Source organism: Anas acuta, chromosome 1 (assembly GCF_963932015.1).
Source record: "Anas acuta chromosome 1, bAnaAcu1.1, whole genome shotgun sequence".
NCBI classification, from domain to species: Eukaryota; Metazoa; Chordata; class Aves; order Anseriformes; family Anatidae; genus Anas; species Anas acuta.
Window position 1 is genome coordinate 150,599,852 of NC_088979.1, and position 18,662 is coordinate 150,618,513.

Consider the following 18,662-nt stretch of genomic DNA (forward strand, 5'->3'; position numbering starts at 1 on the left):
TGGTTGAAATTTGATGCTGGTTGAAAGGGGGGTAGGGAATGGAGAAGAGGAGCTTGGATTCATCAACTGGAGCCAACAGAAGCTTCTTGTGCTGGGCCTGCCTTCTGGGCATTGGAAATATCTCCTGCTGCATCTGTGCTGCATCCCCACTGTGTGCAGATGGGGCTGCAGAGCTGGTTTGCTTATTGGTATCTGCACCCCTAAATCTCAACAATAAGTGAGGATGATTTATCTAGCTGGCAGGTTGACCTTCCTGTACCTGGGACACAGCTGAGAAGGAGAGCAGGGCTGTGGGAACTTTTACCAGTTGCCAGTGCCAGGATTAATGTTTGGTCAAAAAGATCCAAACCCCGAAAGAATTTGTAACAGAGTAAGGCAAACTAGAACAAAAAAAAAAAAAAATCCAAAATTATTGTATTTCTAATTCCAAGTGACCCTTTATATATATGCACATATGTATACATACTTATGCACACACACACATATATATGCGTATCTTTGGTAAAAAAAAAAAAACAAAACCCCCCAAAAAAACAACAAAACCCCTGGCAGTCACTGTCTAAAGCACTGTGCCCTTACGCCTTCTCCTTCATCTCATGGCTTATTACTTCAGGAGATGGAAGCAGTTGAACAATCCCTCACGTTACAGGCATTCAGAAGGGCTGAGGGAAGGGGCCAGGAGGCTGCTTTAATGTTTTTTACTGAGGGGCCGGGGTCTTCTGAGGGGTCCAGGAGCAGCAGCAGCGCCTCGGGGCGTGATGCTGGGCTCGTGCCTGGGAGGCAGTGAGACGTGAAGAGTTGCCTGGCTGAGCTGAGCAGCACATGCCGGCTAAGAAAAGAAGCAATTAGGGAGATGGAAGAGGAGGAGTGATGGGAGGGGAAGGGGGGAAGGAGGACGAGCAGTCAGAAGGAAGAGGGAGGCTGATTGATTTCACAGTTACTGGAATCTCTAACTACATCAGTCACATTTTCGTTCCAGCATAAGACTGTGGCTGAATCACATGGTTCATGGAAAGTTCAGCTCCCCTCATTCCTGCACTTAGAAACCATCAGCTTGGGACCCTCCCCCCAAGAATTTTGGATAGATGGCCCAAAACCACCTTGGGATGTTCCCTCGGGAAGCACTGAAGGGGGAAGAGGGTCTGCCTGCTTTCCTCTACAGTTCCCACCGTCAGATTTTTTATTTTTTTACCCTGCTCAGAAGAGCATCCTGGGTCTGACAACATCCCACACACAAACTCTTTTCTCTGCGAGGCAAGCGAGCAAGGTCAGGAACGAGTGCCGTTGTGTGCGTAGGTCTGATGGGGAGAGGGCAGAGATGCACTTTTCTCAGCTCATGGTTTGGTTCATCCAGCCCAGCACTTGGGTGATCCTGGTGTACACTCCGTAGGAATTTGGACGTGCGCACCCCATTCCCCAGCTGACCAAACCAGCCAGGAACCACCTGCCGCTGGGCTCCTCACAGGCAAGTGGACCTCCAGAATCGCCCTAGAGAAAAGGAAGGAAAAATGGGGTGATGGTGATCCACCAGCTTACCCTGCTGGATGTTTTCACTGGCTTCTGGAGTACACAGATTCATGTATCCCCTCAAATCATGTCTGGGATGTCTGCACTTAAACCTTAGGCAGATGTCAAAAACTGTCTCCTGTGCAAACATCTGACCCATTGCTGCATTCCTTCATCATGCCAATTCCTCTCCTTTAGCATCTCCCAGGAAGCTGGCAGCTCTATTGCCTCCTTCTGCTCCAGGAGGCATTTGCAAACACACGGAGAGCAAGGAAGCTGGTGGAATTTAAGTGGATATCCTGAGGGATGGGAGATAGAGGAATTGCTAGAGATTGATTGACTGTAATGAAGGAACAGAGTGGTTACTGTGCTTGACAGATGCTAATGAGAACGAGGGGGGAAGAGACTGATGTAGGCATGTGACTTGGGAGTGGGAGGTAAGGAGTGGAGAATGGGCTGGAATGAGAAGTTTATGTGTGTTTGTACCCTGTCTAAGGCAAAGATGCCATGAAGAATTTGCCCTGGGAGCTGTTTTTGCCATTTAGGTCAGAGGAAGGATCGAGGAGTCAGGCATTTTATGGTCTTTTCACCCTTATTTCAGGCTATGGAGTGCATTTGGGAGGCCTGGGACACTCGTGGTAGCCCACCCTGCTCCCACAACCCCTCTGTCACCTGGCAGGCATCTTTCTTGCCCTTGTGGTACCCAGCACAGAGCATCCTCGGAGAAATCATGTAGTGGTAGGCCTCGCTGCAGATGTCCTGCTGGATGATCTGCACGTCCACCTTCTGCAGGACATTGCTGATGTGCCCTGGGGGGTAGAGCACCAAGAGCAGCGCCGGTGAGCAACGATGGAACTTCCCAGTGTTTACCCTGATCCCCCAGCCCATGCCCATCTCATCAAAATAGAGGTTAAGCTCATCTGGCAAACTATGCAAACCCTGGAGTGCCCAGGGTTTGGACACTATGCCCAAAAAACAAAGGAGGTAAAGGAGGCATGATCCTTTGCAGTCAACAAAACCCTATTCTACCTACCCCACACCAGAACCTCTATTTCCACCTTGGTCCTGCTACAGAGGGACACCAGCAAAGATGTTGCACCTACCTCCTTCCTTCAGGGCTCCCCAGCCAGTGATCCAGCAGTGAAGGCCGGGCTCAAAGAGGTGGGAAGGGGCAGGCAAGCAGATGGGCTGGATGAAGGGCGAGGTGATGACGGGATGGTCCAGCTGGAGCAGGGCCACATCATAATCGTGGCTGTCCTCCTCGTAGTAGGGGTGGAGGAAGAGACGGATCACCTTGAAGGACACCTCTGTGTGGCTGCTGGTGTTCTGGAAATATTTGCCCAAGTAAACAGTCCAGATGGAGGGGGAAGCCAGTCTGTAGGATGCGGCAGAGAAGATAACTCATCACACAACCAGGGAAGGATGGGAAGAGCCTTGCTGCTTTTATCATGCTCTTTTTAAGGGGTGTCATGATGGACAATCATCTCCCTTAGAAGGTTTTTTTTTTTTTATTTGGTTACTAATTTCAAGAAGTTGGTTGGGATATTTCTTTGATGCCTTGACATGCCTTTACAGGGGGATCAGCTTTGGGCAGGCACTCAGCACAAAGGCAACTTGATCTTGTACCTCTATTTTCCCTAGAAAGGCTAAAAGGTATACGTAGTTTAGATATAAAAGTGTGGCTGGACACGTGCAAATGACTACGACAGAGCAGAGAGCAAGGACTGAACTGGAGAAGCGGAGCTGCAAGAAGGAGACTTGGGGAAGGGTACCTAGATCTGAGAAACTAAGAGGGCATGACAGCCTTTTACAGCAGCAGGATTTAAAGCTGGAGACAGCCTAGTGAGGTGACACAGGAGAAAAGAACAGCCAACACAGACCCTGTCTCCAGAATAGAAGGGGCAAAGGGCCTCCTCCTGGACCGGAGGAGGAGGAAGCAAGAAGAAGGATGTTTTTAGGCTCCGAGTCCTGACCACCTCATACATTACACATGCTGTTTTCCCCGAGACTGCTTCTCTGGCTGCAAAAAGCTCCCTGGTTTAGTTTCCTTACTCCTGTCCATCCCCCTCTGCTCTCCACTTACCTCTCGTCCTGGAAGCAGTGGGCGGCTGAGACCACCCAGCGGTCCGCAATGAGCGTTCCCCCGCAGATGTGCCGCCCCCGAACCTGCAGGCTGGCCTGCCAGGGCCATTCCCCTTCCACTGAGTTAGCACCACCCACGATCCTGCTGAGAGGGGCTTGCAGCCCGCAGTCTGAGGAGGAGGAGGAGGAGACACAGCAGGTGCTTCAGTAGGGGAAGGGAACACGTTGTGCCTGCCCTTCCTTCCCTGCTTCACTGGCTGAAGAGTTTGACCTCTACTCCCTCAAACCCTTGCCCTCCCCAGACAGCAGATGCTGTACGTCTTCTCCAGGACAGGTCTAGGGAGCACCTCTCCAAGCACATATTCCCCCACTGATGCCTGCACAGCCATGCCCTTCCTCCTGGGGATGCTTTCGGGGCAGTGCCAGTCTGTGCTAGCTACCATCCGGTCAGGGGAAACCTCCCCAGCCTTTTGCTGCCCGTGGAAACTCCAGAAATATCAAGCAGGGCAATCAAAACACAAATTATCTCCCTGCCAGTACCACGGGTGGTTTCCCTGGCTGGAGCTTTGTAGGATGGCATCGCTTCACGTAAGCCAGCACAGCGGTCCAAAGGGCAGCCTGTGGGTAGGACCTGGCCTGTGAGACGTGTCTGCCTGGCCTGATGCCTCTGCACGAAGGAGATGGGGAGCAGCTGGTCAGGGAGCAGGCAGCTCCTCCTCACAGCTCAGCCAGGAGAGCAGGACGGAGCAATGGCACTGGGGGGAGCAGGACAAGGTGGGCCGAGGGAGGGAGGATGCTTATATTGGGGTGGCAGGGGTGAGAACAACCTGGAGCTAGGTGGCACCCTGAACCTGCTTGGCTGGCTGAGGGGTGAGTGAGAATTTATTTCCTCACCGCAGCGCTCCTCGTCGGACAGGTCCCTGCAGTCCGCCGTGGTGTCACACCGGGGGTTGGGTTTCTTCACGCAGGTCCCGTCGTCACAGCGGTGGGTGAAGGGACCACAGGGGACCCCTGTGAAGACGAAGGGAATGTGAGGAAAGGTGGAAGGTTGTAGGTACAGCCTGAAGTCTTTTGAGAGAGGGAGGGAAGAAAGCAACGCAGAGCTTGGAGGAACTACATAAAACACGACAGAATTTCCTGAATAAGGCACAAAATGAGCAAATGCTGTGGGCAGGCCCGGAAGGCCAGCTCCCAGCTGGTGCCCTTATCTCACCGAAGGGAGGCACGCTACCAGCAGCCGTGGTTTGAGAGCAGAGCAAGGCATTTGTCAGCTCCCCCCCAAACCCTCCCTACCTTCACTGCACTGCTCCTCATCGGTCCCGTTGGCACAGTCCCGCTGCTGGTTGCAGACCCGGCTGAACTCGATGCAGGTGCTGTCCTCTCGGCACTGGAACTTTGCAGGGCACACTGCAAGGGGCGGGGGGGGAAGCAGACAGCAATTAGATGCACAGGATGCCGTGACTGCCTTGCCTTGCCTTGAATTCTGAAGTTCAGCAAAGGGAAGTGCTGAGCCCTGCACCTGAGAAGGAACAACCCCATGCACAAGAACAGGCTGGGGGCTGCCCAGCTGGGAGGCAGCTTGACAGAAAAGGGGCTGGAGGTGCTGGGGGGTGGATGTTGAACAAGAGGAGCCAATGAATCAGATGTCTTGTCTGAGCCTGGATAGGTCTTCCGACGAGAATGGGGTTTTGTAGGAGCCCTGGGAGGCAGGGAGGGGGGGACACAGTGCTCTGACAGCAGAGGGGGCTGTAGGCCAGGGCTGAGGTTGGTTGGCAGGGCAGGGTGGTGGGAAGGCAAGGTTTTGGATAGCATGGGCAGGGGGCTCTTTCAGGCTGTCCGGAGCTCTTGGTGCAGGGATATTTGGGGGTTCTCGAGGTACGACTGCACTGTGCACAAGAGGAAGAAGTGCTGCTCCTCTTCCAGAGCAGGCTGAAGCCACTTGGCAGCGAGAAGAGGCGTTTGTGATTCAGAGATTTAATCTCCCTGAGGGGGAGGCAGGGGCCACGTCGTTCCTCCCCATCTCTCCCTACCTTTGGAAGAGCAAGGAGCCGCGTCCTGCTGGGACCAGGGACCAGCGGGGAGAACAGATCACTCACCGCAATTTCTCTCATCCAGCCCATTGGGGCAATCTTTGATCCCGTCACAGGCTGGGACGCACAAGCCATTCACTGAACACAGGAACTCGCCGGGACAGGCTGTGAAACCACCAGATCGTAGTTAGTCCCCGGTGACTGGAAACCTCCTTGCAGCACAGCACCGCAGCTTGAAAGTGGAGCATGGAGCTGCACACCTTCCTGACCGCACACGAGCCGCAGCAGCTCGCAGGAGGCACTCCGTAAAGTCCCCAAAATCTGCCAGATCACCCACCTGCCTGGCACGCTCTGCCTCTGCCCTAGCTCTGTTTTGTGGCTCCTGAGCACTGCAGCGAAACAGAAGTAGGTTCTTGGGGATTAAAACGTGGTCAGGGCCGTGGAGGGGCTGTTGTAACGTGTTGCCAGGTGCACGTATTCAGGGGCAAGTGTGGGTTACAGCACCCACGCAGGAGGGAGCTGGAGAAACCTTGGGAAGGTTTCTCCATCTTTACGTATGTGCGTCCGCGTATTTGTGTGTGGTTTTGTCTCTCACTTGCACAGGTTCCAAGGTGAGCAGGAAACAGCTCTCTCTCTGTGAGCTTTTGTGATTGAAACAAGAGTCACTTCAAGTCAGAAATAGTCTCCCATTGAAATCCCAAGGCCAGTCCGTGCTGAGGGCTGAGCCTGTAGGCAGTTTTCTGAAGCTGGGCCTTGGCACAAGGGTGCTCAGGGAGGCAGGAACACTTGTGCAGAAGCAGCTTTGGATGTAAATACCTCTTCTTTTGGGGATATGAGTGGTGTGTGTGGTATTGTGTCCAAGCATGTGTCTGAAGGGCAGTTGGCACCTCAGGCTCATGGGATGTGCCTGGTGTTCCTCCTAACACAATCCTAGCACACAAGAGGCTGCAGGTAGGCATCTGGGACCCCCCCACACCCCACCAAGGAGCAGGGAGGAGGCCTGGACGTACGGTCAGATAGGTTGTACAGGCTGTAAGCTGCCTGCACGCCAGGGCCCGTTAAGGAGATCTGCGAGGTGAAGGTGATGGTGATATCAGCAGAGGACGTGACTGGGATCCTCTCGGCGTAGGCTTGCAGGGTCCGCAGGCCACACAACCTGAGGAGCAAACAGAGGTGGGATGTCCTGGGCGGCGAGGGAGAAGAAGACAGCAGAGTGGGGCAGGGGGGTTCTGTGGGGCTGGGGAAGGTGGGAAAGAGACCACAAAGACTGGGTATGGAGGGGTGTTGAGGGGGTAGCCAGTACAGCAAAACGCCTTCAGTGTGGCATAAGATTACACAGGAGCAATGGGAAAAAGCTGTGATTTTAACCCACGTCCAGTCAACACGAATGCTGTGATGGGAATTGATACAGATAGAGGGGAAACCAAATAACTGGGGACAACAGGGCATAATTAGGCTTTACAAATGGGATGGAAACAGTCTATACATATTTTCACCCATTTCTGCCCTCATTACTCCAGAGTGACCCTACTACCTTTGGACATTTCCCATTTTAGGGCAAGTGCTGAATTCAGGCCATGCAAAACAACTCAGTTCTCATCTTTCATAAGAAATCATGTTGTAGAAACTGTGGCTCTGACAGTTCAAGAGAGGAAGGTAAGGAGAGAAAAGGTGAAAACCCTAAGCCAGGGGAAGATAATTTTCAGTAGCTTCTCATTCAGATCTTTCAGAAGAAAATAAATTACCACTGCAGGAGCAGTGGATAGGAAGTTAATGAGATGTGCTGGGGGAGGTTTTGGAGAGCAGGGAGCAAGTTTGCAGTAACTCTGAGGAAAAAAAAAGGTCCATCTAACTCAGAGCCTGCTTTGAGGAGATAAAAGTGTGGCAGCTGTGTCTCCACTGCACCTAGACGGTGGTGGGCAGCAGCCCCAGCAATGTATGGAGGCTGATTTTGGGAAGTCCCGCAGGGGGAAGTGGCTCTAGTCAAAGCAGGAGGATCTGGAGCTTGGCGGAGGATCTGTACGGAGGTGGATGCGAGGCAACGGCACACGCAGATATTATTGCAGAGGTGGTGACAGGCAGATTTGCAAACACAAGAGACGTGGGAGGACACCAAGGTTACACACACAGGAGAAAATTAGGAAGCCTGATGCAAACAGCAAGACAGAGAAGGCAGGCTGGTATCTCGGAGCAAATTTATAAGAAATGTGCTCCCTAGGGAGCCTGTGAATGAGAGAGGCTAAAAAGAAGTAGACAAGCAAGAGGTGCCAGCCCTGACAGTGACCACTAAGTAGGGCAGTGGGATTTCCCTCTTCGGACCTGGTGGCTAAACGGAGCTGGGGACATGCAGAGGTTTCATCCCAGTTCAGGAATGGGAATTGAGAGACAGAAACCAGGACCCCAGCAGTACCCACCTTCTGTTCTGAATTATCCACTGGCCTTGGGTACAGGGCAGGTCCTGCTTCTGTCTGCTGAGCGCATAGGCGTCGAACCACAGGGTGACCCCATAGCCAAGGGAGGGGACCTGCAGGAGAGGGGGTCCAGAGCAGAGTGGAGATGGCATCCACAGAGTGGGTGAGTGCTGCAGCCCACCCCATCAACAGAAATGAACAGGGTAGATGTGAAGGGGAGAGGTACTAATTCACATATTTCAGGCCAGAAGGAAGGACCATCTAAACTGGGCCCATGCTATAAACCAGGGTGGCTCTGCCACTGGTCTCAAAACACGGTAATTTCAAGTAAACTGGTTCTACCTTGAAGAACTCCCCTGGAGCCAAGACTTCAGATTCTGCCTCAGTTATGGCATCTCTGCTCTGGCATGTAGTGTTAGACTGCTTTGGCTTTAGAAAGACCCATTAAATGGAGGCTAGGCAGGCTTCCACCCTCTCTTTGCTTCTCATGATGATCTGATTGAGAGTGCTGGCTGAGCGCTGTGCCCCAGGTTAATGCAGGGAGTGCCACGTGGGCTTCAGGGAGGAGGTGGATGCTTCGGTGGGAGCTGGCTCTTACCGTCATGTGCCAGGTGCACTGCGTGTTGGGCGAGTAGTAACTGGGGTAGTGTGGGGTGCTGATCTTCCCCTGCAGCTCCAGGCCTTCCCGCAGGGTTATGTTCACTTCGCAGGCTGTAAATACAGGCATTAAAAGCCCCGATACCTTTCAGCTCAACCTCAGCCTGGGGATACCGTGTACTTATCTCGTTGTAGCAGGGAATAAAAGGGGCTCTAAGACCTAACACTAATGGTCACTGGGATGTTCCATCATCCCCCTTCAAGGGACCATTTCTACCTGGCAAGACTTTTAGCTTCCCCTTCTTGTCCACAGAAGGGTGATGGTAGTGCATTTTGCTGCTTTATCTTATACCAAATTGACCTCTAGCAGTGATGTTGTAGGAGATAACCCGTGTCCATCCTGTACTTATGGCTGCCCTCCTCCAGCCTTCCTCACCTTTGAGGGGCACCGCCTGTGCTGTGAGGATGAAGGGGTCATAGTAGCTGTACATGGCTTTCTTCCACACGATGGACATGACGGGGCCGGATGAAAGGACTTCCACCACAGGCTCCTGCCGGCTGCAGCCATAGATCCTGAGGGGAAAGAGAGAACAAAGGAGTGGGAGTGAAGCAAGCCACAAACAAATGCAAGAGAGGAATGAAAAAAGAGGAAAAAAAAAAGAAAGAAAAAAAAAAGCAGTGGGGGACTGCGTTATCCAAAGAACATTCCTGTTATGAGACACCAACCGAACCAAATAAAGAGCCACCAGAGACACAGCTCATGCTGCTGCTGCAATCTATCAGACTGCAGGGCTGGCTGTGTGATATCCCACATCAGTGACTTCAGCTCATCAGTGAGAGGCAGGTTTTGCATCAAAGAGAATTTCCTCTGATGTAGTCTAACACCTTCCCCTGCTGTGGTGGTGTGCCATCCTGCCTGGGTTCCCCACTGTGATCGCCCTGCTCAGGAGCTACCTACGAGGTGATGAGGTGTTTCTCCAGGGGCCCAGCTGCATCATACATAGCCAGGCGGTCCCTGCAGTCCGGGAGGGTCCACTCCAAGTGTAGCTTGATCATGTAGCCCTTGAGGCCGTGGAGGTGCCAAAGACAACTGGAGGCCAGGTAGTCAGGGCCCTCCAGCGTTAGGATGTCGTCCTCCTGGACGTAGCTGTATCTGTAGCAACCTGAACGCAGGGGAAAGATAGGAGGATTTAAACCTCAGGGTGATGTAAACTGAGGGATAATGGGGCTTAGGGATGGCTGTAAGGGAAATTAAGATATGGGATTGCCAGTTGGGATACCAGCGTGAGCCCTATTTCAGGGTTAGGCTGAATCATCCCAGTGATCTCAGTCTACTTTCACACGCATCTCAGTGATACCAGTCACGTCTTACTGGTGTCACTGAGATGCACGTGAAAGTACATGGTGCACGTGGAAGAAACCCCCTCCATATCTCTGTAATAACTGGTCTCTCTCTCTTGGTTAAGCCCATACTGTCTCAGGAGTTAAACATCAGCACAACACAGTTATCTTCCATTGGCTTCATTTTCTTTTTCATTTCTTTCTCCTCTCACCACCATTTTCTTCCCAGCCTTATATCCCCCTTGTATGGTTTCCAGCCTTCAGCAGCTGTCTAGCCCAAGATTTTTGAGTAAAAACCAACTTAAAGGTGACTTTCTAATAGCATATCTATTGCCACAGCACTTGCAGCACTGCCCAAAATTATTAAAAACACCTTCAAACATCACTAGGATAATACACTTACAATGGCTTATACCACATCCAGTGCAGAGCGATGGAGGGAAACCCTCAGCCTCTCTCAATAGGTTTTCTGGGGTCCAGAATTGGCACTGTGGCACCATTACACCAAGACTTTACAAAGGTGGCTGCATTGCTCTTGGGAGCTGGTATTTCTGCGTAGTTGTATGCTACCAGAGCTGCTCAGAGCACTCCGCCATGTAGTAGCTTCACGCAGTTGGGATGTGGCCATGGGCATTTTTGCTAAGCAGTGGTGTTGTTGCTCCCTTGCTATGGCTTTCTTCTCCCCTTCCCAGGATTTGCAGCTCCAGGAAGCCAAACAAAACCTGTCCCCGGTGAAAACCCCTCCCACAAAGTAATAAACTCAAAAGGAAAAGAAAAGATGGCCTACCCAGAGTGGATTTCAGCACTACTATGTCTTTCACACTGGATTCTGTTAGAAAGGAAATATATAAAGGAAGATAAACAAAAAGTGGTGGTAACTGACTGCTAGCATGGCAGGTGACGACGCCCTTCCTATGTAGGTGACCCCCCTAAAATCTTGGTGTGGGCACTTATCTGCCTGGTCTCAGGGACCTGTTTCAGTCATGCTTTTCTCATCCCATACCACAGGGAAACCTCTCTGGCCTCAGTCCCAAATCCAACAGCCTCAATTCATTCCTTCCAGACCACACAGGCTTCTCTGTATCTTCTCCTTTGCCCATTACCCAATGCTCCTCAAGGGCACCTTCCCCTTCCCACCAGGGCTGGACATTGCCTCAGGACGCCATTCCCCTTCCCTGGCAGCCACACCACAGGGCACAGCCCTAACCCAGAGCCTTCACCCTGCTCTCTGAGTTCAAATAACCCTTCACTGAAAACCATGGGAGCTTATCAAGGTGGGAAAGGAGGTCTCCTTTGATGACAATTGGTTGATAGCTACTAAATAGCCTACAGAGTCCACCACCTTTGGGTGAGGCAGATGCAGAGAGAGCCACCAGCAAGGGCTACAAATCTGCACACACCAAACCCCATGGACAGTGCTTTTAGGAGCTGGGCCTTGCTCCAGCCTCCCAGCTGAACTGGAAGCAGCCAGAGATGAGGTGCTACTGGGGATAATTGCCAAAACTAAAGGCGCCGTGAGGTCAGCTGGGTGTGAGAGCTGCTGCTGGGGGCTTGCCTAGGGCAGGCCTTTGCTCAGTTGTGGCCCCTGAGCAGAGCGTGCAATTCTGCAGGGACAGTTCTGCAGCTTTGTCATGGTAAAAACAGATGTTGTGGAAAGGAGGATCCTGCCAGAACAAAGTTGGAGAAGCTCCTCTGCTGTAGGGAAGGACATGGGGTATGCTGAGCTGAGGTTGCTTCTCTTTTGTGTCAAGGTAACAAAACTGAGTTCCCTCGAGAAGAAGGAAGGAAATCCTAAAAGTTTGCAGGGGAAAATGGGAATCTAGTACCCTGGGGTGAGTGTACCTGTTAGTAAAAATAAAGCACCGGAGGGTGGAAAAATCTTCCTGAATTAGCCAGTGGTCTGCAGCTCCATGCATTACAGAAGACTGCAGAGAGATAATTCATATTTAGAGCTCAGCGGGTCAGCCAGTGAGTCTGTCAGAAGGCAATGAAGTGCTAATGACTTGCTATTAGCTGGCAATTTTTTTCACTCCACTTTTACAGAGCAAATGAAGCCAGAGGTTAAGCCACTGGCGTGAGCTCATCCTGGCCCAGCAGTATAGTTTTTTTTATAAATTTTTTAATTTTTTTATGCCACAGCTGCTAGACTGTGCTTCTGGTTGGAGAAGGAGGCAGGAAGGATGAGAGAAAGCAGAAGGAGCCAGAGAAACTACAACTGGTGTGTTAACTCCAAAATAGAAAGAAGCATGTTCTGCTCATGCAAATCTACCTGAAATGAATAAAACAGTGAAACAGATGCAAAGGGAATTAGAGGGAACTGGGAACAGCTAAAAGAATGGTAACATCATGTTTAATTTTTTTTATGGATCACATTAGGAAGTGAATAAATAAATGGAAAATGCAAGATGGGCTGACTTTGAAGCATTTAGCATATTGTGTTATGACATTTTTCTTAAGAAAGTTGATTTAATTTGGCTGAGCATAAGGTCTGGTACACTGGAAACAAATTATAAGCAGAAGTAAGTGACTAATGGTAAATGCAGGAGGAGAGCTCTTCATGGGGTGCTAATGCAGGTTCATACTGGATCTTAACACAAAGATCTGGATCAGATCCACAAAATGATCTGTGAAATCATTTTAAGGAAATCAGATTTTGTTTGGAGACATCAAAAAATTACCTTCAAATCAAAACAGTTGTGACGTGCAGGGAAAGGTTAAAGAAAATATGGGTGGGATATGTTAAAATAAGATTCATCTTTGAAAAATGCAAGATAACGTCTGGGGAAAAAACTTGGAGATGTGGCATTTCATGGGAAAAAGAAACTTGGAAATGTGAGACCTAGCAGGAGAGAGTAAAGGCAATGCAGTTTAAAACCTCTGTGGTTTGCGGCTCTGAAGGAGGGATCAGATCAGGCTGAGAAGCTAAGTTTCATTATAAGGACTAAATGCAAATTCCATTGGATTTTGATGTACTGAATGCAGACACATCCCCACGTCCTTTATCTAACACCTATTTTAGAGCAGTTCTATGGGGGCTTCTTTTTAAACAGGCTGTGATCTTTACTTTGGGAACTGATAAATAATGCTTAAAATCGTATGTTAGGAACTGAAGTGGCAACCATGCTTTGTTTCGGAGTAAGACTAGCAGTGACTTAAGTATGTGGACTTTGTTCTTCTCTGAATTGAGTAGACTGGAATAAGCTCCCAAAGGAAAGCAAGAAGCCTAACTGCTTGCTGATTTTGAGCTGAGCTGGTCAAAGCCATGACCTGCGTAAGTTATTAACACAAGCCAAGGCTGAGGGGAGAAGGAGAAGAAATAGGAAGTTGTTAACTAGTTGGTCATAGTCAGTTGTCTCTCTGAGAATCTTTAATCCTTCAAAGGAATGATGCTATTTGTGAAACTTCTGTTCTCTGTGAGGAAGCAACACATGTAATTGCCTGTCTTGATCCTCATTTCTTCCCTGTCCTCTTCAGATTTCTCCTATCCCCTTCAGCAATGACTTCTAGCCACTTCTCATAACCTTTGTTTGGCACCCTGTAAACCTGGGGCCACGTCTGATGGCTCAGGCCACAGCTGAGCAGAGGGTACTTACCCAGCAGAACCAGCGAGTCTGGGTTGACCCTGTACTCTGCCTGGTAGGACAGGCTGCCCGAGATGTTGAAGCTGGCGGAGAGCTCTTGGTGGAGCATTGTGTTCACCCTCTCAGCCGTCATCTCCTTCTGCTTACTCTCAGGGATTTGGAGGGTAAACCAGAAGAAGAAGGTCAGAGCCCCCTCCCTAGCAGAGAAATAGCACATTAAATATCCTCTGTCTTCCTCTACAAGGAGTGTCAAACCCCACAGATTAATCCCCCATTGTTTAGCCACAAGTCAGGTATATCTGTGTGGACTCTCCAGTGATGATTATTCGTGGTCAAATTATGGCCTAATGAGTAGTCTCATTTCAGGTAGAAGTGACTTTTGGTTACTACTGACCAGAGGCTGAGATGAAACTCTCAAGACTTTTTTGTATCACCTCCCAGTGGTGACAAGGGGTTGATTTATGACTCAGTACCTTACCACAAGCCATTAATGCTGGGCAGGCTCAAGTTGCAGGGGGCTGCGGCTGGGAAAGCTCTGTTCAACCAGCTGGCAGAGAAAAATGGCTGGGGGAGGGGGAAGAGGTGTTGAAGCAAAACTTTGCTCGGTAAAAAAAAATAGAGGAAGAATTGCAAGTGAAATTTTTCTTTCCCGGGTAGAAAATGGAGTTACAACAAAAATGGAATTTTCCTTAGCGAAAGGTCAAATTTGGGGGTGTAGTTTTTCATAGAAAAAAAAATAAACAAATGCATACATCAGTTTGGAAGTTATTCCTGATTTCTCAAACTACTATGATGACCTCCAAAGCTGTAGTCCCATATCTGTCCCACTCCACTCTCATCCTGTTCCCAGGTGCACCAGGCTTCTTGGCTGAAATACCTTATGCATGGTGCATTCTGGCCTCTGCCGTCTGGTGCCTAGAATCAGGCCATACAAATGACTTCCTTGAATTAGAGAAATTAATTTCCAGCTGCTTAGTTTCTACCGAGAATGCCAAGCCCGGTTTTTTTTCTTTTCAGTTCTTCCCAATCATTTTTTTTTCCTTGCTTGAACTTTTGTCTCTGTGAAAAAAATCTCAGTTTGGGGGTTTTGTGTTGACCTCAGATGAATTTGAATGTGAAAATATCCACAGATTTGTCATTCCGGAGCCGTTCTGGATGTGTATTGCCCAGCCTAGCCTAGAGCTCATGGTTGGGCGTGCAGCAGTTTGTCGTGACCAAATTTCAGTGAAACGAAAGTACCGTGGACTGGAAACTTTCACGTACAGACAAGCAGAAATGCTGTGGGTGCTACTCACCCGAAGGCATAAACCGTGCTCGAGTTGTAATATCGACCCAGCTCTGTGGCACGAATGAGATCCTTCAGCTGCAAGAGAGTGTTGTCTGGTAACTATCGTGCAACGTTACAGTGACAAAGAACCTACAGCCAGCCCTGGGCTTCATCCCTCCTGCTGTACAGACCCACCACTTGGATGAGGGAACCTGACCCCTTGCTCTGCTACTCACTGAACTGCCTCAGGGCCAGCTCTGGTCGTGGAATTGCCCTCACCATATTCTGGAGTTTAGCTGACTCCAACCAGAAGGCTCTGGACTCCACTTCCCCAAGGTCTGGGAAGTATTGGCGATTGAGGACCTGGAGGCTGCCGGAGTAAAACTGCAGGACAGATGGTTCCAGGTGCCATGGTCTGTAGTCTGCCAACAGAAGACACTAATGGATTACCTTGCTGATACGTAGGAGAGAGGGATTTGCCCAGATTTGCCCAGATTTGATCTGTAAATGTTGCCCAAAGACACAAATACTCGTTGGGCTGGACATTGCCTTTACTTTACCCCATCCACCTCCTACACAGGGAAAAAAAACATGAAAAAACGTGTTGATTTTTTACCTAGGAAATACCATGTTGCTGCAGCAGTTCCAGCCAGCAAAACAAAGACTATTCCAAGAGGCACGTAGCGGCGGCAGTCACGTGAGGTAGTTGAGTTAGTCTCTGATCCATCTTTTGAGAGGGAGTTGGCATCTTCCTCCTGTTCCTCGGCCTCCATCTGGGGCATCTGGTGACACAGCACACCACGGTCAGGCTGGGTTTCATGCAGCCTTTTACATCCATCTCTGGAGGCGTGCTGTCAGCTCTGTGATCCTCTCCCCAGATCTATAGCCCTAAGAGGTCTGTGGGCTAACCATCAAAGACTTTGCTCAGTAGAAATGCGAGTTAAAATCCTATTTCAGTAGAAGACAGGCTTCCAGGACGCTGTCCTATCTGTCTATGCCTCCAGGGCATCTCCAGATTTTCAAAGACAATCCCCAGGTTTCGTTTGCTTCTGCCCAAAACACAAGTACAATAAGAAAATTCTCCATAGATAATGCTGTTGTTTTCTCAGTTGGGGAATGGTTTTTAAAACTGGTATTTTATTGACCTGGAGATCAACGCAAAATAAAATCAGTGCCCTCAAATGCACACAGAAGTTGCATGCAGCAGCCCCGGCCTGGGAGCCTGCAGTTGTACTTTGCCTGCTGTGCCACTTTGCTATCGGCCCCTCAAAGCAAACAAACCCCTGCTGTTCCCACCAGACTGCTTGTCCCAGGGTGAAGCCCACGTGGGAGGGCACGGAGCTCCTGGGGAATGCCTGCGGGAGGAGATGGTTGGCCTCACACCCCTTTTAGCCTGCGTGGGTGCTCAGGGACATTCACAGGACAGGGGTTGTTCAGCCTCCTTACTCTCCCACCTTTTACTGAGCCCCAAACCTTCCAGGCTGGCTTTTGGCACAGCAATGTGCTCACAGAAGATAAGCACCAAGCGACTTGCTCCAGAAAATCAAACACAGCTCGGTGAACACCAACACTCCTACAAACGGCGTCACATCTGCTTCCTCTGGTGCACCCTTCCAGAGAGGCAGGAGCACCTCTCCACTACCATAGGATCCTTTCAGAAACAGCAGGCGTAAGCAAAGAACCGCAAACCGAGGGGCGGGGGGAAGGAGGGCAGGAAACAACAATAGAAGAACCTCTTTTTTTTTTTTTTTTTTTTGAAGATTTAATTGTAGGCACTGGGGTTTCCCCCAGAGCTGCAGACCTACCTTTGAAACCTGCTGCCGCCTGTGAGGCCGGGCCCACACCCCCCACGCAAGCCCGCTTACACATGCATGGGGAGAGAGAGAGAGAGAGAGGAGGATATCTATTTACCCAAGCTCAAGGTCTCCTCAGCGATCAATAATTTGATGCCATGTCTCTTCAGCTTGGCCTTTGTCCCACACCGGTTTGCCGTGGTGGGTCAGCACACCCTGTACAATGGCTGGCTTTTTTTTTTTTTCTTCCTGAAATGGAGATTTTGAAGGCTTTTGGGGGAGAAGATCTGCAAGGGGGGGAGCCTGGAAAAAGTCAGGCTAGGAGCACCTCCAGCTGTAGTGAGAACAACCCAGGAGGCTGGCGCAGGCAGCTTATGTTGTCTTCCCCAGGGGACGAGGAGTTGCTGAGCGACTGTTGTATGTCTTAGCCACCCTCCTTGGTCCCATCGGGTGTCGGCAGGCAGAGATCCTCAGCACAGGGATGGAGCAGCCCCTGGCTGACAGGCGTAGATGTCCTGAAGGAGGGAAGATGGAGCTAGACAGCGGGGCCAGATCCAGCAGCGGTCACGCAGATGAAAGCAAAGCACGGTGTCTGTCAGTCCTGACCTGCAATGCTCCCTCTGGTCTTCTTGGGCTCCTCACTGCTCACCCTCCTGACACGGGGCTCCCCACAGTCGGTCGTGCCACCTTCCTGCAGCGTCTGCTGTCTTCTGTCCCCGGGTCCTCCCCACCCGCCTTGCCGCACTGCCTTCTGCTCACTGCCCCTCGGTTTTCACAAAAAGCAGCCGTGCTCCAGGCAGGACAAAGTAAATAGAGCTATCCTGTCAATAAAGCAGGGGGAGAGGACACACGGACTACTTTTGACCTGGGGCTGAGCTCCAGCCAGTGGGGTTGGTCTGGGGACGAGCTCATTTGGGCTCATTTTGGCAGCTGGGCAGGGGGTAGCTGCTCCCAGCTCCGTCACCATTTCAGGTTTAATTTGGGACTCTAAGAAGACCAAAAGTTATTGCTGCAGTTACCTTGACTAGGATTCCAGTAGAAAAATGTTAAATGTAGATGAAAAGCTTCAGCGTTTGACTGGGAACGTGTCGATGTGGTTATACTGACTAACTCCCTGCTGTACATGTAAGAAACTGAGGCATGCAGTGACAATAAGAAGTGCTTTCAGAACTGCCTAATAGACTGAAGGGACTAGATTTCATTTTCAGAAATGGCTTCGAGCCAGAATTTCCCTAGATAACCGAGGACTAGCTTCATCTTTAGGCATATGTGTATACTTATATGGCTTTCCTGGACTTACACTACGAGGGCTTGCCACAGTGGGTCAGTACCCAGCGGAGGGTATTTCCCAGAGATCTTACCTTTTTGTATCCATCTTTACTGGAAAGCGGCAAGTTCCTTCCCTGGTGTTTTCAGCAGAACAAAATATATAGTATTTCAATCTGATCTATCTCAGCAAGCATACCACATCTATCACCGCAGCCTTTTGAATCAACCAAGGACCCAAAATCTTGATCAGATCTGACTTCAGAGGAATTCCTTTGCTGCAAATACCCTTTTTACCTCCCATAGTGAAAAGAAGGAAGGTGAGCAGGGGTGGAGAACGATGTTGCCTATTTGTAAACGAGGCATCTTGGAAAGAGGCAGATGAGATACATGACCGCTATATTTGCTGTATACAGCTTAAGATAAGGAGAGGATTCATGTATGGGGCGGTTCGCTCGAATATCTTCCACACAGCACTCGAGTTTAGCTTCGGTATGACTCTGGTGCTGCTGGACACTGTCATCTCTCTGTGGTTTATCTCAGCACTGTGTTCACATCAGCCGTGGAGGGGAACGCTCCCCTGTGTGACATTTCTGAAGAGCCCTGGAGTGCCCAGCAGAGAAAGGGCCCCATATCGCTGAGTGTTATGCCTCGGGTATTCATAACCTGGGTTACTCACGTATGAGGCCACATGACCTTGTCTTCCTGGAAGAATGGTCCGGTTATCACCACATCTTATGTTGAGCGCTTCCTGCCGCTGTGTGTCACACATTCACACCCTCCGGGGC

The 18,662-nt window shown here is 50.3% G+C and overlaps 1 protein-coding gene across 3 annotated transcripts; it reads right to left on the reverse strand.

Annotated features, from left to right (window-relative positions):
- Window positions 1-397: 397 nt before the first annotated feature.
- Window positions 398-17,396, reverse strand: TMPRSS6 (transmembrane serine protease 6). Of its 3 annotated transcripts, XM_068665502.1 has the most exons (19): window positions 17,215-17,396; window positions 16,727-17,123; window positions 15,432-15,597; window positions 15,095-15,237; window positions 14,844-14,911; window positions 13,561-13,745; window positions 10,755-10,796; window positions 9,585-9,789; window positions 9,063-9,199; window positions 8,628-8,740; window positions 8,033-8,142; window positions 6,629-6,774; window positions 5,685-5,783; window positions 4,882-4,995; window positions 4,483-4,599; window positions 3,590-3,758; window positions 2,610-2,881; window positions 2,179-2,315; window positions 398-1,488 (listed from the first exon to the last, which is right to left on the reverse strand). In XM_068665502.1, the coding sequence occupies exons 3-19, from the start codon at window positions 15,595-15,597 to the stop codon at window positions 1,330-1,332; spliced, it is 2,382 nt and encodes a 793-aa protein (XP_068521603.1). In that variant the 5' UTR covers window positions 16,727-17,123; window positions 17,215-17,396; the 3' UTR covers window positions 398-1,329. The 3 variants fall into 3 exon arrangements, with proteins under 3 accessions (XP_068521603.1, XP_068521598.1, XP_068521614.1); XM_068665497.1 differs by having other exon boundaries at window positions 16,727-17,396; XM_068665513.1 differs by lacking the exons at window positions 16,727-17,123; window positions 17,215-17,396 and adding an exon at window positions 16,621-16,708.
- Window positions 17,397-18,662: the final 1,266 nt, after the last annotated feature.